Source organism: Microtus pennsylvanicus, chromosome 12, assembly GCF_037038515.1.
Source record: "Microtus pennsylvanicus isolate mMicPen1 chromosome 12, mMicPen1.hap1, whole genome shotgun sequence".
Taxonomy (NCBI): Eukaryota; Metazoa; Chordata; class Mammalia; order Rodentia; family Cricetidae; genus Microtus; species Microtus pennsylvanicus.
The window spans coordinates 35,972,380-35,997,118 of NC_134590.1; the positions used below are offsets into that span (position 1 = coordinate 35,972,380).

A 24,739-nucleotide genomic window follows, 5' to 3' on the forward strand; every position below is an offset into this window, starting at 1 on the left:
CCTTTCAGCAGAGTCTTAGGAGGAAAACCATTCATGAATAATTAACTAAACTCAATTGCTCCAATTCATCATGATTTGTTAAAAGATACCAAAGTGAATCTACTTTATATGATTGATTATCATTTTCAGGAACGTATTTTAATAAAATCTCAACGCTGGAATGGCTTCAAGCAAACTGTTCTACTCAATTGCAGACTGACATTATAAGATGATTTGGGAACACACAGCAAGAGCCAAAAATGATCAAAACGAGGCTGGGGCTGTAGCTCGGTAGAGAAGGGCTTGCCTGGCTTGAGTGAGCCTGGGGTGCAGCCCCTAGCACTGCAAAACCCTCAGCCTGGTCACTCCACCTGTCATTTGAAACAAAGCCAAATACTTACAATACAAATGCTTCTTTTAGCATCATTTTATAGTAAAATAGACCAAATGTCCAGCTCTAGAAAGTTATAGCTCAATGATTGGTTAAGCAGGCAATATGAATTTGGAAGAAGTTCACATAGTAAAGATATTTAATATATAATGTTAGGTGAGAGTCTTGAGATGTAAATAGTATTTCTGGTCATTTAACGATAGGTGTGGCTAGGCATGGTGGCACAGATCTGCGAGTCCAGCTCTGAGGGGCAGGAGGCAGGAGGATTGTGACTCTGAGGCCAGCCTGGGTCCACGTATGGTATGGCTAGGCGACACCTTTGCACGACACTAATGTGATCGCTGTTCTACTGTCCTATGGTATTAGCTGCATTTCCTCAGGGGGAGGAGGCTACCCGACAAACTGTTCCTGTATCTGTTTCAGAGGAATGCCCTTTTCACTCCGGCCCAATTTATACTGCATGGGAACTGAGCCTTTCAACGGTTACACAATACCACTGGAGCAAGTTTAAACACAAAATTCCTGTCGAAAGCATGCCTTTGCTTTAAAATGGCTATTTTAGAAGAATTCAATGATTTTTTTAAAAAAACATTTTCTAGACTGAAAAAAAAATCACATTTAGAATTATAAAAGTCAACGCTGTTTGCTTCATAAAAAACTCTAGTGACATAAAAGTAGTTGTAATGATAAACTAATCTAGAATGTTGGGGTTCAATGAAAGGCTCCAGGTCATGTTCAGAGGCAATGGAGAAGGGGAACAGGATATATGCGCATGCCCTGTGTGCCGCCATGCACTGACTGAACTCACCGTCCAGCAGCATGCTTGTCTCCTCCTTCCAACCTGTTTTATGGAAGAAGCAGCCACCAAGCTACCAGGCGCTTGATAGAGGCGCCCTTTCCCCCTTCAGAATCGTTTCCTAAGCAAATGAAATTACTGAGGGATTTATTTAAACTGGAGATTGAATTTTGCTTTACATTCTTATTCGGTTCCCATAGCAACATTCAAATCAGACAATCTGCCTCTAAATTACTTATTGTTATTAGAGTTCCGTGGAGTTTCTCTATTGAAGCTAAGTAATGTCAAGTAATGACCTTGACATAAAAAAAAACCTACTGCAACTAATTGGCTATGAAAATAGCTCTAAAAACATCCAGCTAATTCCAATTGAATTTGCATCTAAACCTTAGAGCAGCAATCATGCCTGTACTGTAAACAACAGGAGTGACCTAAATGCATACAAATGTTTTCACGTGTATAAAAGTCCTTCATAGGAAAGAGAGCTTGGGCCTGGAGGGAGGGCTCATGGGAAAGGCACTTGCCACTGAGCCTGATGAGTTCCTTGGACCCACGTGGTGGAAGGAGAGAACTGACTTTTTTGCTTGTTTTGTTTTTTGTTTTTTTGTAGCCTTTGGAGCCTGTCCTGGAACTAGCTCTTGTAGACCAGGCTGGCCTCGAACTCACAGAGATCCGCCTGCCTCTGCCTCCTGAGTGCTGGGATTAAAAGTGTGCGCCACCACCGCCCCGGCAAGAACTGACTCTTGCAAGTTGTCCTCTGACGTCCACGTGTGCACATGCTCACACTTAAATATATGTAATAAAAATATAATATTAACAAAAAGGAAGATATTAAGTTGTACACTTACTAGGAAGAAAACAAACCAAGATGTGCTTTATTTACTTACATTTATCTTATTCCAGAAGGTGTTTGAAACTGCAGATAGAAAGTTAAGAAATGAGGGGGTGGAGAGGTGGCTCAGCAGTTAAAGAGCACTGCCTGCTCTTCTACAGGAACCAGGTTCGATTCCCAGCACCCATAAGGCAGCTTACAATTGCCTGTAACTCCAGTTCCAGGGACTCCAACACCCACTGCTGAGCTTCACAGGCATCAGGCATGCATGTGGTGCACAGACGTCCACGTAGGCAATGCACTCAACACATTAGAGAAAGAAATGGGACTCTACAAAGAAGTAAGGTGAAGTGGGTGCATTCAAAGAACTTAATTTAAAAACACTGACTTGCACTGCATAGAGCCGTGCTGTTGTGCAGTGTTTTTACCAGATCAATCCACGTTCCATTATCTCTCAGGCTGCTGAATCAGAAGCTCCTCTGACTTCTTTTGAACACATAAGTCTCGCTTAAGAATACTTAAGTACTTAACAATACCTGAGAAGAGTATAGTTCCACATGGTGGCAAGCCTTGCGTGTAATTGAGGCATCTGAAATAGGTCTCCCATTTATCCTTTCTTCGTTCATCTTATACTGTATCAGAATACTACGCCCACTCTGACCGGTTTCCACCAGTGACTACGCCATGGGTCTGACATCCACCCACGCTGCAGTGCAATGTTTAGGAAACCCCGCTTCTCTTTCACGAGACCTTCTGCTCGTTTCCTTTCCCAACTCAGTGCTGCGCCATGAACTTGAGCCTCAAAACCACATGAAGCCAGCAACCTGGAGACCAGCTTTCGAAGGTAAGAAATGGGGTGACGAAGATTCTGGTTTTCAGAAAATACATACCATAGTGTAATTGTGGGCCACTTTGTGCAAATCTGTGCAGCCCTGGGCATCGGCAAAAGAACGGATTCCAAGGCAATTGGACGGGTGAAGCTGCTTCATGAGAAACTTACAGCATGCTTCCACAACCTGGGAGAGCTGCAGAAGGCACGCCGTAGACAGCAGGCACTCGATGTTATCTTCTTTTAGTTCAAGGCGGCCTAACAGGAGGAAATTCCATTAATGAGGGAGCTTCATGAACCTTGTTTACATACAGTAGCTGTTCTTAACAACGGGATTTCTAAATAAAAGCTCATCACACACATTACAGACCCTGAAGGCTTAATATTAAATGTGAATAATTTATCCCTTTGTGACCTCTACTTGAAAAAAAAATGGCAGCTGGGATGGTGGCACACGCCTTTAATCCCAGCACTCCGGAGGCAGAGGCAGACGGATCTCTGTGAGTCTGAGAACATCCTGGTCTACAAAGTGAATTCTAGGACAGCCTGGGCTGTTACACAGAGAAATCCTTAAAAAACAAAACAAAACAAAATCAACCAACCAATCAATCAATAACAAACAAAAAACTCAAAGCAGCAAAAAACAAAAAGGAAGAATGGCTTATTTTCAGAATTTTTAAATGTTACATTAACTAGCAACTAATATCTAGGATATAAAACTCTTAAATTTTAAATGTAAAATTTTGCTTATATTGCATAGCTCACAGAGAGAGGGGGAGAGAGACTGTTGTGTGTGTGTGTGTGTGTACGTGGAGAGCAGAGAGGGCACCTTGTTCTATCATTCCTTTGCTTGATGTCCAAGACAGGGTCTCCCACGGAACATGGCACTCAGTTTTTTTTACCTTGGCAGGACAGACAGCAACACCCTGCCTCTACCCTCCAGTACTGGGGTTACAGATACATACATCCACATCCAATTTGAACTTAGGTGCTGGTGATTTGAACTTAGGTCCTCATTTTGCAAAACAACTGCTCTTATTTACTAAGTCATTTCCCCAAACCCAACTCAATGTGATTACTCGTGGTATGTTTATGCCTCTGGACTCCATAGTCATCTGCTACACGCACATGTACAGGTACACACACACACACACACACACACACGCATGCACACACACACGCATGCACACACACACGCACGCACGCACACGCACGCACACACACGCACACACATGGGCGCACACACATGCACACACACACACGCAAACACACGCGCACACACACACATGCACACACACACACACACACACACATTAAAAAAATCTTCAAAAACATTCACAAGCTTCATCCTGATAATCATTTAAAAGGTTTTAACATAGAGATTTTTAACCAACACAGAACAGCATCAGACAGTGATGTCCATAGAACTAAACTGAACTACAGATTACTTTATTCAGAGAGAGAAACTTGAACTCTGGGAGAAGTAAGAAGGCCTGTTTGAGGAACTGTTTGAGGCCAGCCTTGGCTGCACATTGAGTTCAATGTCAGCTTGAATATATGACACCTTGTTTGAGAAACATAAACAGAAGAGAAAGGAAAACTGAAATCAAAATACGTAAGTCTAAAGGGTTTCCGTTTGTTTTCTGACTTGTTACCTGTGTATGCGTACTGAATTAAGGACCACAATGAGTTCGGTTCCACACCTTCCATCTTTATTTCTTCTTGCCTTGCCTCCCTGACATCATTAGTAAACATAGCAGCGAAATAATCCGAGACGGAGGAGAGCACCAGTCTGAGGACATAGTAGAGAAACAATCAATGAATACATTAAAGCTGGGCGTTCATTAATAAATGCATCCTCCTCTTTGTTCATCTGGCACTCACACGAGTACACAGTACCAGCAAATGTACTGTGCATCTGACAAATCCCTTTGTGCTCTACTCCCTTCTTTTGAATAATAAATTACTATTACCGAAAATTTCCTGCTGAGGTAAATGATTTTCCTATGCAAACACCACTTTATGACATCTTTTAAAAAAAGTTATAAGTACTTGGTATTAAGTTGACTGTATATATGGAAAGAAAAATATAAAGGTTATTTTTCTTTTTGCCAGTTTTGAAAATAACCTAAACCATTCGGGGCAGAAGTGAACATGTAGAACATACTTTGAAAATGGTGTTAGCAAATTTTATAATATTTCAAGCTTTTAATACTTTTTTTGTTACAGCCTGGTATAGTTAATAAGAAGGTGGTAAATACTACAGAACAAAAAATAGGCCAAGGATAGATGGTGTCACTCGGGCAGAGACCAGTTGCTTAAAATTATTATTATTGAGGGAGGTGAAGACTTTAGTTCTGGAGGTGCCGGGTTAGCACTGGGGAGAAGGAGCTCACGGTAATGTCCAGGAAGATGAAGGCTCTGGAAGGCTACTGCCAGGGAGCAGGGACAACGGGAGGACAGAGCACCAGAGGGGCAATGGTAAGCTGGGTTGTGCAGGTCGCCAAATGGACTTTGGTTTTCAACTCAGTGACCTGGGAGTCGCTGAAAGCTTTTAAAACAGTGCAGGGGAGGAGGGAGCAGAGGGCCCGTGGGGTCATCTGTGAGTGGTGGTGTCAGCACATGCCTGGCTGAGATGATGAGCTCAGCCTCAGAGCCTCTGGGAAATCCATGTTGAAATCTCTTCTCTAAGAGACCATGTTCATAACCCAGGCTTTTTATCACACAAATTTGTCAATAAATGCATGCTAATTGACAGCTATAAACTCAACGGTTTTACAAAAAGTTTTGGACAATGCTAATTGCTATTAAAAGACATAAAATAATCTTTATGATCGTGGTGGTAATTAACAATGAATAACTTAACGAATATATAATTATCAGAAGAAAATGAATCTTTCTTTCCTAGACATTTTTCTTTCTTTTTACCTTAAGTAATATGTCATTTGTGTTAAAGGATGCTCATCCACTCTTATTTTTTATACTTCATAGAGATCAGCAGAAACAAAATTAGGGAATACACAGGGGTTTTAAAACCTGCTAATGGACAGGAGTGTGCCTAAGTGGTCAGGGTACATGCTTAGTATGCAGGCCTGGGTTCGGTCCACAGCGTTAAAAAAAGAAAAGAAAAACTGTTAAGATTCCATGAATTCTATTCTGTGAGATGTTTTGCTTCTGGCTATACAAACCCTAATTTCCATAAAGCTTATTTAAAGCATTTAACAAGTATTTAATATGCAGGAAAACTGTTTATTGTAGCTGATATCTACAACAAACAATATTGACTGATGTGAGGCTAATGCCTGTGTTTCCGCAAAAGAAGACATGGCCATTTATGTTGAGTAATCTCATGTGTGTTGTTCTTTCGGACACTCTGAGTTGGATTCCCCTCCCTGAAGTCTAAGGGTTAACTGGGGTACGTCATCTCACTGCGTCTAATAATAGTTATCTAGGGACTATTTCACATGGACAGAAGTTCTCAAAGCCATTACCTGTGAGCTGGAATCCTGCGATCGCCAGCGACTAAAATGACATCGCACAGTTGCTTATGTCTCAAGTAGTTCTCCATTTTTTTAAATGTTTGCTCTGCGTGGTTAAGGGCTTGGAAGAATTCATCTGATGAACATGGCTCCATAGTATGGCAGGATGACAGTGTCTGACTGCTATTGGACGTCCTGAAACAGGAAAACACATTTTACACCATCACCATGGCATGAAAGTTTCCCCCACTGTCCCTGTAAAGCCTTCACATGCGACATAAGAAACAATGTCGCCAGTCAAGATTAGAGGATAACTATTCACTGTCTTAAAGATGTTTTTCTGTATAGGGCCTCACAGCATAACCCAGGCTCACCTCAGACTCTAGCCATCTCTGCCTCAGTGTATCACGTCTGGGACTATAAGCATGTATGGCATACTACTTTGCGTTTTAAAAATCAACGATACTTGAGTATGTGTGTCTCGTTAACACATGAATGAAGGTGCCACCCACAGCTAGAGCTATGCATATTCTTTGTATTGCCATTTTTGAGTTCTCTCTAGTAAACCCTGGGACTCTGCTGAAAAATAGCCAAGCTATATTCATACTGATGGATGTTACCTCCTAATATATTTAATGGTGTCATTATTATTTTATTTAAGATGCAAAATATCCTTTCCTTAAAAATGGGTTATTTTCAGCTGGGCATTGGTAACACATGCCTTTAATCCCAGCACTCGGGAGGCAGAGACAGGCAGATCTCTATGAGTTCGAGGCCAGCCTGGTCTACGAACAGGCTCCAAAAACTACAGAGAAACCCTGTCTTGAAAAACAAAACAAAAACCAACAAAAAAAGGGTTATTTTCATAGGTTATCAATAAAATACACTATCATATAGTTGTATGGTTGGGGCAGTCTGTGGGGCCACTGGCAGTGGGACCAGGATTTATCCCTAGTGCTTGAATTGACTGTTTGGAGTTCATTCTCTTTGGAGGGGTACCTTGCTCAGTCTAGATATAGTGGGGAGGCCTTAGTCCTAGATATACAAGACTTGGTTGACTCCCATGAGAAGCCTTATCCTCTCTGAGGAGTGGACGAGGGGTGAGGTGGAGGAAAGGCTGGGGGAGCAGGAGGAGGAGAGGGACTGGGAACTTGGATTGGCATGTAAAATGAGAAAAGATTGTTTTTTTTAAAAAAATAATTAATTAAAAATGCACCATCATAAAAACAGCATTGCAAATAACTCTCTCAAAAACTCAGATAACCAGTAATATATATATTTAAAAAGCTAAACTAGTTTAAAGTAACTTGAAGGGCTGGAATCCAGGGCGCGTGTGCCGGAAAGGACCACCGTATCTAATTGTCTAGGACCATCTGAGTCAGTCAACACCCAGGCAGCATTTAGCTTAGCTCTTATTTCTCAGCGGCTCTGTGGAATGCTTTATTGAATTACGCTTCAGCATATTGGAAGGTAATTTTCTTAATATAACTAATAGCCCTATCAAAAAAAAAAATCAGATCTCTTACTTCTTAAAGTAAGAGCATCTGGAATAGATGGAATTAGTAAGTTCCTTGCCAAGAACTATTGAGTTTGTTCATGCTTGTAGAGACTGCTGTTTGGCAAATGCCTTTTCCTCCTGGGAGGCAGCTAGACTGTATTCCCAGCCTGTCCTACACAGAGGTGTGTTCTGAGGGAGGGGGCAATGCATGTATTAGGATCTTGTGGGAGAAAAAACACAGTATCTAATATTTATAAACCACAAATTCTTCCAAAATTGAAGGAAAGGAAGTATCTCTTTCCTAGGACTCCGATCTTTGCGCCCATTTCTTAAGTTTCATCTTAAAAACTAACAGTAATGACTAACCAATGAGTGGGCTGAAAGAGCTGAGTCATCATCCAATCAAACACTAAGCAATATTCAACTTTAAAAGCTCCGTCATCGTTAATACCATCATCATAAGTGATTGTCTTCTCATTTTGATATTGAGAGACTCATGCAGAGAGCATCCTGTCCACGGCTTTACGGAGCCGACAGTGTGAACATTTCTCGGCTCTGTCTTTTCCTTGTGCTCCAGTTTTGAGAGTTGATTTGAAGAGTACTGGAGAACAGTTTAGGAAGGTTCTAGAGTTGTTGTCCAATATAATAGCAACTGGCCATTGTGAATCCATTTCAATTAAGAAAAAAAAACCCACAAAGTTTTCATTTAATAAAATAAAACATTCACTTTTTTTTTAGTAGTTGGAGTAGTCATACTTTAACTAAACAAACCAGATGATACATGGCAGCATGTCCATCAATGCAAGAAGTCCTATTGTACAGTGCTGATCCAGAATCCCAGAGGCCTGGGATCAGCTCCTATTCAGTCACTATATAAAAATAATCTCACTGGGGACATTATTTTATTTCTAAGCCTTGCCTTCTTCACCATCAAAATAGGAGTGATACACAGTATTTTATTTTAGAGAATTACTTGTAGAGGATTATGAGATGAAACAATCTATGCACAGTCCACCGAGGGTAAATTCACAATCAAGGTACGTCACTGGCGGGAAAGGTCACTTTGCTGTGGACAATGGAAGGCCTGCTGTCCCAACCTTTTCCTGACATTGTGCTGTCTCTTTGGTTGTCTTTTAAAAGATGATTTTTATAACTTAATTTCATACTTCCTCTTTAAAATGGCCTTTAGTAAACCAAGCAGGCATCCTAACTGCCAACAGAAACATCTGAAGATAGGTCATTGTGGAACATGTAAAATATATTTCTCTCTGTTCTGCTTGATCGCGACAACAGAGGAACTTCCTCTGCCTAGTTTTGCTTACAGGATATTACTAAGACGGCAAATCATACTTCCAAGAATGGGACCAATTGAATCATTTGTGGGAGACCTTCACTGTAACCAACTACATATTGATGAGTATTTCTTGGCTTCATTTTTAGGCTATGTCACTGAACTAGGAAATGACTTTAAGTCAGGAAATGGCTGAACACAAAAGAAGAGAAAAGAACCGAGAGATTCGGATCACCAACTGTTCACCTCTTAATTCTCAAGGTGTGGCACTGTGACATCAAGACGTCGCGGGGATACTTAGAGAGGACCCTTGGTGAAAGGGTCTGGAATTCAAACTCAAGTATTATAAGGCAGGAAATCCTTAACTGGCAACATGGCCCAGCACCTGTAATTCTCCAGATGTCACAGGTACCTGCATGTGTATATACATACAATATGCGCAGTACACCCCTCTCCACGCCTCCCTCTCTCTGGATAGGAGCTCACTATGTAGCCATGGCTGGCCTGGAACTCACTATGTACACCAGGCTGGCCTCAAACATGGAGACTGTTGACCTCTGCACCCCCTAGTAACAGGATGAAAGGCATGTGCCACCATGTCTAGTACGGTAGAATTTTTAAATAAAGTAATAGTTTTATTGAAGTTTTAAAAATTAACTCACAAGAATTATACTTGACTTTGAGTAGGTAAAAAGCTGCTTTGGAACTGGTTAGTCTGCTTGGCTCTCTCTCTCTCTGCATAAGTGATTGATGCCTGGCACCTGCATTATAGCACGTGACATCTAGAGTCTACACCTCTGTAAAAGCGCAATTAATGAACAGTGAATCTTCCAGCATCTTTCATAAATACTCATAATCACGAATCACGAATATAAAATAAAATGCAAATTTATTAGTGTAAGCTATCAGTCTTTAATTTTTTTTTTTTGTTTTTTTTCGAGACAGGGTTTCTCTGTGGTTTTGGAGCCTGTCCTGGAACTAGCTCTTGTAGACCAGGCTGGTCTCGAACTCACAGAGATCCGCCTGCCTCTGCCTCCCAAGTGCTGGGATTAAAGGCGTGCGCCACCACCGCCCGGCTCAGTCTTTAATTTTTTATGTGCACTGTTCAGCACATAACTGAATGCCCTAAATCTATTTAATAACTTATGAGGAATGTACAGATAGCATCATGCAATTTTTATTTATAAGCTACAGACAAAAGCCAGGAGTGGTGGTGCATGCTTATAATTTCATCATTTAAGAGCAGAGGTAGGAGGACTGGAAGTTCAGTGCCAGCCTGGGCTACATGAAACATTACCTCAAATATCTTAAAAAAAAAAGTGAAATGGACAAAAAATAGAGGTATAAAATATAAGTAGAAATTTAGATAGAGAATTGCGACTCCAGAGGAGCATCACATACTTCCCCAGGCAGCACAGGACTAATGCTGGAACACAGGGGGAGAAAGGATCCTCTGGGTATTTGTGAAGGCAACAAACAGGGGAAGCTTGCAAGGAAACGAGGAAGAAGGAGGCAGCGCTGTCCACTTCAGAGAGTGCTTCCTTCGTCCACCCAACTACTGACCAGCCCTGGCCCTGCTTAGGACCTGAGATAGGAGCATTCAGGGTGGCACGGCCATCAGCTGGAGTTCTCCCTCCTAAGGACAAGACAGTTGTATGAAGAGTTCTATCGAGAGCTCCAGAATTATCTTTAAGTCTGGAGTTGCAGTTCAGTGGTAAAGCCCATGCTTAGCAAGGGTGAGACTCTGGGTTCACTACACAAGACCCCTCAAAACAAAAAAACACCTTTGTCCCTTACCTTCTCAAGAAAAGCACATTTTTATTTGGGGACTTTCCCCCACCTTCTGTGAACACTAAGGCAAGGATATCTGTGGCGAAAGGTTAAAATGAGTCTAGGAATCGTGAGGAACCAGTACGGAGGGGAAGGCTCAACAGGCACAACACTAGAGAGAATTAAAATGGCAATAATCTTTGTGAAATCACTTTAACGATGCAAATCAAGAACCTTAAAAACACGAGGCAGCCCCAAGTCTCTGTCCTGAAGAAATAATAATCTGTATATACAGATATTGATCCACAGGAAAGATTTATTCAAGCTTGTTTAGGGGGAAAATACTACAGATAAGCTAAATATTTGCTAAACAAAAGATGTATCTATACACAGAAATGTTAAGCCCCCCCCCACTGCTTTCTTTGGGGGTTTTATGAGACGGGGTTTCTCTGTGTAACAGCCCTGGTTGTCCTGAAACTCACTCTGTAGACCAGGCTGGCCTCAAACTCACAGAGATCCACCTGCCGAGTGCTGGGATTAAAGGCGTGCGCCACCAGTGCCTGGCATGTTGACCCACTTTTAGAAGACTGAAGATGGGGTTAAGGAGAGGGCTGAGTCAGGAGGGCTGGCCTCTCAAGCACGAGACCTGAGTGTGAATCTCTAGCGCTAGCACCCCACTAAAGACGCTTCCCCATCCCCTTCGTAAATATAATATCTTTAAAAAATATATATATTTATTTATTTACTTCTTTTTCGAGTTTATAATATAATTGCAACATTTCTCCTTTCCATTTCCTCCCTCCAAACCCTCCCATGTACCTCTCTTATCTCTCCCTCAATTTCATGGCCTCTTTTTTATTAATTGTTATTATATGCATATATATGTGTGTGTGTATAAATATATATTTTTAAATATAACATGCTCATTATTTTATGTGTGTGTATGTGTGTGTCTGAATGTACATGTGTGCACTACATGTGTACAAGAGCCTGAGGAAGTCAGAAGAGGGCATCGGATCACCTGGAACTGGCTGGTGTTACAGACTGTTGTGAGCCAGCATGGGTATTGGTAAATGAACCTGGGTCTTCTGCAGTAAGTGCTCTGAATCGCTGAGCTATTTCTCCAGCCCCACATTAAGATGGCATCTTAATATTTAGTTCAGATAGGCCATGAACTCAATCCTCCTGCCTTCACTTCCCAAGTGTGGAGATTACAGGCATATGCCTCTATTCCTAACTACAACTGGCCTTTTAGGCTCTAGGCTTTTAAAGGAAAAGAACCAGTCACCATGATACTTACTTATCACACTTTATTTTACTTGTATTTAATTTGAATCTGGGCAGGGAGGTCTTAAGGTTTTAGAAGCATCCATGAAAATGATGACACACATGTGCCTGTACACACACAGCACACACATTGACCCATGACCGTGGAACTTGAGGAATGAGTATACTAATATAACACAGACTAAAATGATTTGTCAAAGAATATCAGACGCAGAGGTGACAGGTGGCCCGGTGGCCAAGGGCAGATAAACCTCTGCCTCATAGGTTCCTTTGCCTATCTTTCTCTACAGTGTAAGGGATATCCTTTCTGTATGCTCAGAGCTTACTCAGCTCCAAGTAAAGAAAAGCCTGGATGGGAAGCAAATGGCACAATTTGTGTATCTCTTATTCTGTCGGTGAAGACTCGGTCACGTGGCCACAACTAGTTAGATGAGAGACTCTAAATGGAGTCTCTACCCGAGTGCAGCCATGTGTCCGACTGAAGGTCATTGTTGTAGAACTAGAGAATAGACTTGAAGCTATAATAAAAAGTACAATAGGCGGTGGTGGCACACACCTCTAATCCCAGCACACAGGAGGCAGAGGCGGGTGGATCTCGGAGTTTGAGGCCAACCTGGTCTATAGTGAGTTCCAGGACAGCCATAGCCACACAGAGAAACCCTGTTTAAATGGTTTAGAGCAATGGCAGAGAGAGTGGTCAGAGGCCAGTGCTTGGGCAGACCTTTCGGCCAGAACACAGCTAACAGAATGTACTCCTTGCACGGGAGACTTGCAGCCACTGCCTTCAGTTTCCATATCCATGATGGATGCTGGGATTCGGATTACGCAAAACCACTCAGCTGTCCTTTCCCTATCCTAAAAATTCAAAAATTCTGTTTAAGTTCGATCTCTCTATTGATGACTGTTCAAAGAAGAAATTACTATGTTCTATTTGTGTCCTCATGGCATCTTTAATATTTTCAGATATCAACTTATTATGTTCAGAAGGTTATGTATAAGAGTCTGAAGACCATCACTGCAATGACGCTTTGATTTGCTTATAGTAGAAGGACAATCACGTTTAAAAAGCTGAGGGTAACAAATGTATCCCCGTGACAAAGGTTAAAAACTCCACCAGAGGACTGACAAGCATAAAAATTGGATACATTAAATCTAGAAGAACGTGGAGCCATGAAAGACAAAGCACATTCTAAACTCTTACATGTCCCCCTCAGATCTAAAATCAGACTTTTTTTTTAATTTCATACATTTTACTGAATAAATAGTACTTGTTTTTAAAGTTAAGTCTCTGAAGATGTGAGTCTGCCATCCTTCACCATGGTCTTGATCAACATGTTAGTTTTATATTCCTATAAATAGAAATATCAATTCAAGATTCTTGGAGAATATATAATAGCTAACTACTGTATATTGAACATACAATATTCTTTTATAAAAGAATATAAAAATCTCTTCTCTCATAACTAACATCTCACCAAAATAATTCAATGTACATATAAAAAGGGGATTCAATTTTAGTATTCATTGGTTACATAAACCACCTGTGATGTAAGGAAATGTGTGCAAATTTTCCCAATATTACACATGTGCATAAATTTGATAATTTCCCTGGGTAGTAGATAGATGGCAATAGTTTCATAACCTAAGCTGGCAAAGAAATAAATGTTTTGTGTTTAAAAATTGTTTAAATATTCTCAATACATTGATTTTTTTTCCAAGGGGAATAATTATTTACTTTCACACAAAAATTGGTAAAAATCATAAAATTAAAAATCTGGTGTTTTATTTATGGCAACAAGTACTTCCCCCCAATATAATAGAATCATGTTTGTTCAGTTAATGTCAATATTAAAATTATTGATGGCTACTCTTCCCTTAGGATAAAGACAAGTCATAAAGTAATCAAAAAAATGTTAATTAAGTACACTATTTACTTAAGTAAAGAGACTCTTTCCTCCATTCTGCAGATGGTTACAGATGACTAGCCTATGTTTTTATCCTCTCACACGTCTGAGGGTGAGAGAAGAGGAGAAGGTGGTGACTATTACCAAGCATGAGACGCCTGGATACATGAGTGCATTTGATCTCAATTCTTCAGAATGCCTACGCTGACAATAACCAACTTAGAGATTATAATAATCAAAACCCGCAAAGAAACTTTAAAGGGGAAAAAGTAACCAAATGCCAAGTGAGAAGCCATCTGTGCCTTTACTATCTAGAAAGGCGGTAGAGTGAGGATGAGCCAGAAAGACGGCTTTAACTTGTTACCTGGCATGCCAGACTGATCGAGAAAATCCATCTCAAAGATAAGAACGATTCCAGGAGAGGAGGAATAAGATCATCATGAATTTATCAATGTTTTTCCTTTATTATAGTTCTTCTAACTCGTTTTCCTTATCTCCGTTTTTGCCAGTTGACCACATCCAGCTCCCACCCCCTATGTTCCCTTAAACTTTCCTAAAAGATTATCTTTTAAACAGCAGGGATTTCCGTGAAAAGTGAGGGAATTAGTAGGTGTTAGCCTTGAAAGAGACATGCTTCTCAGTATTCTCTGTCTTAGTCTCGAGAGCTGCAACACAGACAGGACAAAGAGAAATAACCACAGAAATAGTATTGACAACTAAAATGGTGTCAAAAACCGGGAACTACAATGTGTGTCTCACTGAAAACCTTTCATGTTCATCCAATTAAAAATGACTCCACACCCTATTTTAACCCAAAATATCACAAAGATCTCTACCGTAGAAATGTCATATAGTTTTACTGTAATATAGAAGGCAGACCAATAAAGCCAGGCAGCGATGTCTCAAGCCGCGGCTATATATTATTTTCAAGGCAGAGCCAGACCTCTACACGGAACGCAAGGTGTTTCAAAATGAAAGCTATGTGTTGCCTTTAAATTTCACAGAATGAATGTTGAGACATTTTCTAAATCCTAGCAAACGCACATGCCCATACCGGGATGCTATTCATGTAGACAGAACACAGGAAGCAGGTGCATGTACAATCACAGAGCTTAGCCGGTAAATATTCAATTATCCTCAAAGAACAGAGACTACACCCCACACCCCACCTCTGACGGGAAGAAAATAATCAACCTGCTCGAGCTGGAATCGGATTCATTTTCCTCTTCACTAGTGCCATCGTCCACTTCTGGTCTATCCAGCCAGTGTGCACCGGCACAGTCTTCTGCGGTAAACTCAAACGCGGGGACTTCTGAGGTCGATGCCATTGGCCAAGAAGGTGAATTCTGGAAATCCAGTTGGCTGGACCTTCGGTAACCAATTGAAGCCAAAGGCAACTGTAGGTTACATGGATCTAAAAACTTTCTCCCACCGCTTGCTCCAGTCTGTCCTCGGCTCCAAAATTCTCCCTGCTGGCTGTCAACTGAAGAATTAGATGATGCCTGATGACCAAACCACCTCCATCTGATTTTCAAAATCTGTTTCACATCAAACTCTTTACGAGAACCAGACATCCTCAGAGAAACCAAGTGATCGTCTAGGCAACGGGCAAAAAGCACGGCACACAGATTTGTGCATCCAACCAAGACAAGAGAAATATATTTCCTGCTGTACACAACAAGCAGCTCCAAAGGAAAAGAGATCGTTCATATATATATCTACATTTACTTTCATCCCAATATATCAGACTATAAAGAACAAAGGGTAATGAATAAAGCCGAGCCACGGTGGAACATTCCGCTCAATCAGAGCAAACTCTGACCCACCTATCCTGAAGCAGCAGGCACTTTCCCAGCTCCCCCTTCCCGTACAGACCCTTTGCTCTCACAAACACTGACAGCATTCATTAAAGTCCTTTCAAATGCAGAACACCACCCCCTTTTCTAAACCACAAATGACAGAGACAGCGAGCACTATCCCGCTGCAGAATCGCAGCCTCTACAGCTCCCTGCATTAACTCTTTTATTGCTGAAACAAGAAACATAACCAGTGTTTCCCTTTGTAATTAAAAACCACGTTACCGCTAGTAGTTCCTGCTTCTAAGCCACGATCCTAGGTGAACTGTCATCAAACCAGTTCTTTAAAAAGCCTCTTCAGAGACCTGAGTTTAAGGATTCTTGAGCTGGGCTGAGTGGGGAAAGAGTCTAAGGTGTCTCTTCCCTTCAGAAAAAATGTACCGTGACATCCTGGGTAGGAGTTCATCTGAACAGAGAATAATGAGGAAAACTAGAGGGAAAAGTTTGAAAACTACAAAGGACCAAAATATGTCAGCCCTTATTCTTTTAAAAAGAAATACCCTGACACCAATCCCACTCTCTAATTGAAACGAGGCTGCTTCCATTAACACTGGGATTTCCTTCCTATTTAGAAAAGGCAAAGTGAGGCTCAAGGAGGCTACCAAGGAGAAGACTTGGACGCCCTTGGCTGTGGGAGTGCCCTGGACAGTGCTCTCTGTGGCTAGCAATACAAAGTAGCAGTGTGGACACGATCACCAGAAAATAAGGAAAAAAAATCAAAATTTAAAACACTAAATAGCTACTTTGAGTATTCCACTAGGCATAGTGGTAGACAAAAATATGTACATACTGATATCTAACCTCCAAAATGAGTATAGTTCCCAAAGCAAATAAAAACTATTTTATTAGTTAAGAAATAAAACTATTATAAAATATAATTATAAAATTATAATGCTGCAATATTAGATTTTGCAATCCATAAATGCAGAAAAGGATTTAAGTTTTCAGGAGGTCCAGTACTGATTCCATGTCAAACAATTTAACACAAAGCTGTATCGACATTGGCTGACCGAAAAACAAAAGTCTGCTTTGGAGGCAAAAAAAAAAAATACTGTGAGGCCTGTCCCTTAACCTCACATAGCCCCTCAGAATAAAGCTGCTCAGAAAAACAGAGTACAGTCTGCACTGGGCACTGTGGGGGAACCTCCAAAGGAGAAGGAAGCTTAGGCTGAACGCGCCGTGTTTACAACGACGCAAGCGTCAGTGAGTGAGCGTGCTGACACGGGAGGGTCCAGTCAGCCAGCCAGACCCGGTTTATTCTCAGAACTGGAAAGAGAGATGAACCGGGGACACAAAGTGCCCTGAGCACCAAGTCAAGGTGACATGAAGTGGACTGCTGAGGAGGGCAGTGCTTTCTTTCGAAGCTCGTCTGGTGGCGGTAGGCAGCAGGATCAGGCGGTGAAGTGACACTCTTGGGTCTGCCCTCACCTACGCCTGACCACCTCCTGCTGGCCTTCCACTGACTCCACCCTACCTAATTCATTACTAGCTCCAGAGCTGGCACCCTGTCCCGTCGGCCAGTCTATCGGATGCCACTCCCTCCTGTACAATGCTGCCTGGGTTCCTATTCCCTGGCTTTAGAATCCTACTCCTTTCTCAAGGTTATACATCTTGGGCATTGACGCCCCTTACAAACAATCCCTCCATCAATCTGGGCTTGGGGCTCCTCATGGTGGTAGCAAGTCTCCTCCCCAACAAAAGTTTCTGCACAGTGACTGGGACCAGAGAGTGCTATTGCCGTGGGAGGGCAGGTGCCAAAGGTGATAACATCTTACAAAGCACAGCATACACTAACGCAATGGAAAATAAGGACGCAATGGCACATAATGACCTTACCGTCATCCTCTTCATTCAAATAGAACCTGTCAACTACTTCTAGGTGCATGCCAAAAAAAAAAAAAAAATCCATGATATGTTAGAGCTTTTAAAAATGTTTTTACACCTATATGCTGACAAAGGGAAGGATCATGAAATATCAGAAAGGAATAATTTATGTGTGATGTATGATGTGTGTGTGCATGTGTGCAGGCCAGACTTAGGTACCATGTGTGATGTATGATGTGTGTGTGTGCATGTGTGCAGGCCAGACTTAGGCACCATGTGTGATGTATGATGTGTGTGTGTGCATGTGTGCAGGCCAGACTTAGGCACCATGTGTGTACCTCTGTCATGCTCTGCTTACTGCCTAGACATAGGGTCTCTCGGTGACCCAGAAGCAGGCTGGCAGTGAGCTCTTGGGATCTGTGCCCCTCCTCCTGCCCAGTGCCAAGGTTGCAGGTATGAACAGCCATGCTCAGTTTTCCCGTGGGTGCTGGGGAGTCCAACTAAGTCCTCATGCTTACAGAGCGAGGGTTCTTACCACTGAGCCATCTCTCCGGACCCACAAAATAAAATGTAATAGATATGACTTTATGTACATGAAATTTTAAATTTTATTGAATCAAGGTGAGAACATTTGCCGGTACTCTGAGTTTCAGGAAATGCTATTCGAATGGTTAGAAGAGGTTCGACTGTTATCTTGTTTGGTGAGTCACTGAAACCTGAACCCAACAGTCAGTGCCTTTCATCAAGGACCACTGAGATGGGAGCTATTTTTCAGCAATAATTCTCCATCAGAAGAAACTCAGACTTAAGGAGCCATGGATGCTAAGCGGTGGGGCCACACTCCTACTACTAAAAGGGTCCAATGGACACTTTATCAAACAATTGGACTATACATTGAATATATATCTACTTAAAGCGGTAGCTGTTCTGAATCAGCTGTCAGCCAGTGACAGGGTCCACAGTTCTAAAGGGACACCAGGACTTGGATGGCAGAAGGACAAAGAGCATTTAACTGATTCAACTGCTGCCATCCTGACCAGGAATTAATCCTCCCTTTGCTGTCTTTCCCATATTATCATGTAGTTGCTGGGAATTGAACTCAGGACCTCTGGAAGAGCAGCCAGTGCACCTAACCTCTGAGCTGTCTCTCCAGCCTGAGAGATCATATTGAATGTACGAATATTTTTCTTTTCTTTTTGAAAGTTTTTAGAATTATGTGTAGGTATACATGCTTGGATGCGGGTATGTACACGTTGAGCACAGATGCCCTCGGAGGCCAGAGACGCAGGATCCCCTGGAGCTGGAGGTACCACCCTACCTGGGTCTGGGAACTGAACTCCGTCCTTGGGAAGAGAACAAGAGAGCAGCAGGGGCTCTTAATCATCTCTCCAGCCCTGCATGCTGCTTTTCTTATATAATTTCAGATCCATATGGGGATACTAACTAATAATATTTTAACAGTTTCATGACATTTCATACTTATAACACAGTTCATTGCTATCTCTTTGAGGTAGGCACGGTGGCTCATCCCGCAAATTTCAGATCTAAGGAGGCTGAAGGAGGAACACTGCCATGAGTTTGAGGCCAACTTGGGCTCCATCTCATCTCAAGTTCCAAGCTAGCTTTCTCTATATCATCAGACCCTATCTCAAATAAAACCAAAACAAACCCAAATAAAAAATCTTGAAAATAATAGGCCTTAAGTTGATTTCGAGTTTTTGTTTGCTGTTAAGGCAAACAAACTGACTAAATTCCTGTGAGGCTCTTATATCTACGCAACCTATTCCTAGGAGAGCAGATGTATTGAAGGACTAAGTAGCTTAACTTCCCTCAGACTCACATCAGGTGGAAAGAACTGCGCTCCTCTCATCTCTCCCAGGCCTGACACCAGCAATGAGTGTGGCAATTCTTCTAACTCGAGATGACGCCTGGCCTTGAGCACATTTTTATAGGTCCACTGGACATTTCTGAACTAGCTAAATCTATTTTTTCCCTAGGTTATTTGTCTTCATTTTACCACCACGTAGAGACTTGTCATATACATTTTCAGATGATATTGTTCTTGTTTTAGAATTTTTTCTAGTCTGTTTTCAGAAGGACAGAAACTAGCTTTTGGACCTTCAAAAGAATGTCAGAACAACAATCAGAAGGGAAAATAGTGTCAATCACAAGTGGATAGCACCATGTATTTTCATGATATGAACCAACCACATAATTTTCACTAAGCTTCAGGGACAATGATCAACACTCAAGCCATCTGCACGCTCCTTCCCAAAGGTAACTCCAACCCTTAGTAGAGACTCCTCAAATGTAGTCTTCTGATTATTGTCCTGGAATTTAATTCATAGACTGGGGCTGGAAGCACAGCACATATGAAGTTTAATTTTTTTCACCACCACCAAAACCAACTTGCTGTTTGCACCACTTGCTGAATAGTTTTTATGACTATACGATATTATAAACATACATACACATATATATGACCACTAGAACCCCTTCCATGGCTGACAAGACTCTTGAGTTGTTTCTAGTTTTAAACTTTTGCCAATACTGCTGCTATGAACACTCTTGTATATGTGGTTTCACACACACACACACACACACACACACACACACACACACACACACACACACGCATTACAATCATGTATGTGTGCAGAGCTACTACATTACGGGGTAAACATGCGCTCTACTGTGACTGTTGTCACCAATTTACACTCTTAAAATCAGTGCGAGAAAACTCCCACTACTCCATTGTCATAGTGAGGGTTTCTATGGCTGTGAAGAGTCACTGTGACCACGGCAACTCTTATAAAGAAAACTTTTAGGTGGGGTGGCTCCCTTACAGTTTCAGAGGTTCAGTCCATTATCATCATGGCGGGGAGCGTGGCAGCGTGCAGGCAGATGTGGTGCTGGCTACATCTTGACTTGCGGGCAACAGAAAGTTGACTAAGACACTGGATGGTATAGGAAACCTCAAAGCCCGCCCGCATAGTGACACTCTTCCTCCAACAAGGTCATACGCACTCCAACAAAGCCACACTTTCTAATAGTAACACTCCTGTGAGATTATGGGGGTCAATTACATTCAAACTGCCACATCTATCCAGCCAGCACTGGAAATATCAGTCTTTTTCTCTTTGAAGATTATTTTATTTTTAATTGTGTGAGTATGGATGTGTGTACAGTGCCTGCAAAGGCCAGACTAGGGTGTTGAATCCCTGGAGCAGGAGTTGGGTACTGGGAATTGAACTCACGTCCTCTGAAAGAGCAGTGTGCACACTTAACTTCTGAGCCACCCTCCAGCTCCCCCGTCTTTTGACTGTTGGTCAGCTTGTTGGGTATGTAGAGATTGGTTTTTATGACATTCGATTGTGAGTGATGGTGAGTAGTTTTTCACTTTAATCCATTTTTCAGGTATCAAAACGGATGCTTCAGGTCTCTCGCTCTTTATTCTTACCATTTTGTTTTAGTTCTTCTCTTCGTGGAAGCTGTTATATCTCCCAGATTCCCTTTATGATAGGCGGAACACGAATGTGGCTATGCTATGGAACTTATCACTCTTCAATCCTCCCTCTCTCTCTCTCTCTCTCTCTCTCTCTCTCTCTCTCTCTCTCTCTCTCTCTCATGCATGGTCTCACTATGCAGCCCTCACTGGCCTGGAACTCAGTATGTAGACTAGGCTGGTTTCTAATTCATAGAGATTCACCTCCCTTTGAGTGCTGGGATGAAAGGTGTGTATGACCATACCCAACTGGCTAGCATGTCTTTGAATAAACTTTCATTTCATTCCCAACATAAAACTGTTTCCACCAAGCATCCAGATCTGACAAGAAGTACTCAGCAAGCTGGAGGAAGTGCTCAGCAGTAGGGCACTTGCTTTGCACGTGGAAGGCAATGGATCAATCGACAGTACTCCCCCCAATACACTGTATTGTTAAATGATCAGAATAGGTTTCACTAATTAACCTACGTATGTAATTTCTATCCCTTATAATCCTCTATCCCCCAGCCTTTCTATTTCTTCCATGACTCTCACCACTAACTGGCACTGTATCTATTTCCCTATTGTCTATAACCTTACTACAAGGCAACTCCCAGTAGAACTTTTTGTCTGGATTCATCACTGAGGCCCTAGTATGTGGCAGAGAGTCATGCCAAAAAATAGATCTACAGTGAATGAACTCAACAATCATAGCAACAACAAAAGCATGCATGTTTCAACTATAAAATAAATTAAGAACCTACTATTTAAAAAAAAATATGAACGAACCATTTGCCTCTGGTGACAAGATCTTTTAAATACTGTTTCAACTTGAGAGGAAAATCACAGCAAGGCATCCTAAAAATGTCTTTTCCTATTGCATTCCTGAGGCATTACACTGTCATCAAACTGGTTACACTTCATACCTCTTTACTCTTACCCCAACAGCCTTGCTTTAGTTCAAGTTAACTTCAGATATAGAATTTGGTGCATTGTTTAAAACAGATAACATGTCTATTACGAATATATTTTTCAGGAAATGATTAAGAACCTGCCCGAAACAGCTGCTTCGAAGCTGCTCAAATGCTGGACTGTGAATTTGCAAGACGCCACTGTTCGGTTTTTACAATAAAAGCAAGAACACGTTACTGAGATAGAGTGCAGGGAACACACTTCTGAGGCATGGCTCTTAAAGCGCTGCCTTTGGAGTTGAACATGCCCCGGCCTTAGAGGCATAACGTATTTTGTATGTTCTTCTTCACTCTTTGTTGTCTTGGTTTTAGCTCCGACTTCACCCAGTCATTTAAATCACTGATACTTGATCATCGGCTTACATAGTAAATCATTATTATAAAGATCTCACTTTGCTTAAGCGACATTAATAGAATAGTATCTATGAATGATCAGTTTTAATGGGTCTATCCTAGCGATTTCAATGTGTAACACACGATTAAAAACCTTTAGGAGCTGGAGAGGTAGCTTAGTGGTTAAAAGTCTTTTCTGCTCTTTCAGAAGAACCAAATTCCATCCTAGCACCCAAGTCAGGCAGCTCACAACCACCTGCAACTCCAACTCCAGGGGCTCCAACGCCCTCTTCTGGCCACCATAGGCACCTGCATGCATGTCATTCATATAGCACAGACACACACATATACATAGTAAAAAACAAATCTTTGAAAACTAGCAACTAGCTTTGTGTATGCATTTTGTTTTTGTTTTGTTTTGTTTGACACAAGGTTTCTCTATGTAGAATTCATTCTGTAGACCAGGCTGGCCTTGAACTCAGAGTTTCACCTGCCTCTGTCTCCCGAGTGCTGGGATTAAAGACATGTGCCACCATGCCTGGCTAAGGAGGAGGATCTTAAAACGATGATTTAGAGACAGACTTCAAGATGAATTAGAGATTGGTGAAAAATGGTCTCCTAAGGGAAGATGGGGTGAGCAAAGAAAACCGACAATGACAGGGCGAGATGCACGGTTTAAACTTGGTTGCAAACAACAAGGTTTGAAAGGGATAAGCATTTTAAAAATGTAGCACTATAGAGTCTGACTTAGGAAGCTTGAGGCTAAGCAAGAGGGCTTCAAAGGTCACAGTATGTTCAGGCCTGTGTGATTGGGAAAAAAAAAGACAGCAAAGACAAGGAAATCAGGAGACAGGTTTGAAAGGATGCAGTGTCGCTCCAAACGTGTTTAGTTTTAATAATAAATGTAGCAACTGCATTAGTCAGGGTTCTCTAAAGGCAGAGAACTGGTAGGATATATATATATTAAAGGGGAATTTATTGCAAATCAAAACAACTCTGAGATTCCATCCTACACCTGTAAGAATGGCCATGATCAAAACACTGATGACAACTTATGCTGGAGAGGATGTGGGGGAAAGGGAACACTCCTGCATTGCTGGTGGGAGTGCAAGCTGGTACAGTCCCTTTGGATGTCAGTGTGGCAATTTCTCAGAAAATTAGGAAACAACCTTCCTCAAGACCCAACAATACCACTTTTGGGTATATACCCAAAGGATGCTCAATCATGCCACAAGGACATGTCTTCAACCATGTTCATAGCAGCTTTGTTTGTCATAGCCAGAACCTGGAAACATCCTAAATGCCCCTTGTGAATAATGGATAAGGAAAATGTGGTACATTTCGACAATGGAGTACTACACAACAGAAAAAATAATGACATCTTGAAATTTGCGGGCAAATGGATGGATCTAGAAAATATCATATTGAGGTAACCCAGACCCAGAAAGACAAATGTCATATGCACTTACTCATAAGTGGCTATTAGACATAAAGCAAAAAAAAAAAAAAGCCTACAATTCACAATCCCAGAAAACCTAGACAACAAAGTGGACCCTAAGAGAGAATACATAAATCTAATGTACATGAGAAGTAGAAAAAGACAAGATCTCCTGAGTAAACTGGGAGCATGGGGATCATGGGAGAGAGTAGACAGGGAGGGGAGCAGAGAAAAATATATAGCTCAATAAAAACAATAAAAAAGTAAGAAGAAATAGGGAGGATGGATTTTAGTACTGAATTATATTTGTTATTAAATGAACATTTTAATATTTTAAAAAGAGGGAATTTATCAGAGCGGCTTGCAGGATGTGATCTGGAATGAAGTTGTTCAGTACAAAGTTGGCTGTTGCAGCAGTCTTACCAGCCACAGAGTCCTGGAGAGCTCTTGGTCTCCAGAAGCAGGTTCTAATATCAGTGAAGGAATGCCAGAGCAAAGGGACAGATGGACGTGCAAGGGAAAGAAAGTGAGGCAAGCGCTCGCAAAGCAAACTTCCTTTCTATGTCCTTTTAGCTAGGCTGCCTCCCGAAAGCTGCTGCCCAGATTCAGGACTGGTCTTCCTGCTTCAGATAATCTGGTCAAGAAAATCCTTCACAGGTACTTTCCAGCAGCCTGTGTTTTAGATACAGGCAAGTAGACAACCAAGATTAGCCATCACAAGTCCACCATTTGCCAACCTGACACACAATCGTATCTCACACCACGATTGATTTCCAG

General features: G+C 41.6%; 1 protein-coding gene across 2 annotated transcripts in view; it reads right to left on the reverse strand.

The window, feature by feature from the left end:
• Positions 1 to 24,739, reverse strand: part of Klhl5 (kelch like family member 5) — a 63,922-nt gene that overhangs the window by 25,399 nt on the left and 13,784 nt on the right. The window contains exons 1-4 of one of the 2 annotated variants that reach the window (XM_075943420.1): positions 15,251 to 16,066; positions 6,319 to 6,501; positions 4,483 to 4,619; positions 2,889 to 3,085 (exon numbers count right to left, since the gene is read on the reverse strand). In XM_075943420.1, coding sequence (XP_075799535.1) covers positions 2,889 to 3,085; positions 4,483 to 4,619; positions 6,319 to 6,501; positions 15,251 to 15,630 — 897 coding nt within the window. In that variant the 5' untranslated portion in view covers positions 15,631 to 16,066. Of the gene's footprint in view, positions 1 to 2,888; positions 3,086 to 4,482; positions 4,620 to 6,318; positions 6,502 to 15,250; positions 16,067 to 24,739 lie in introns of those variants that run through there. The other variant, XM_075943421.1, reaches the window with a different exon arrangement.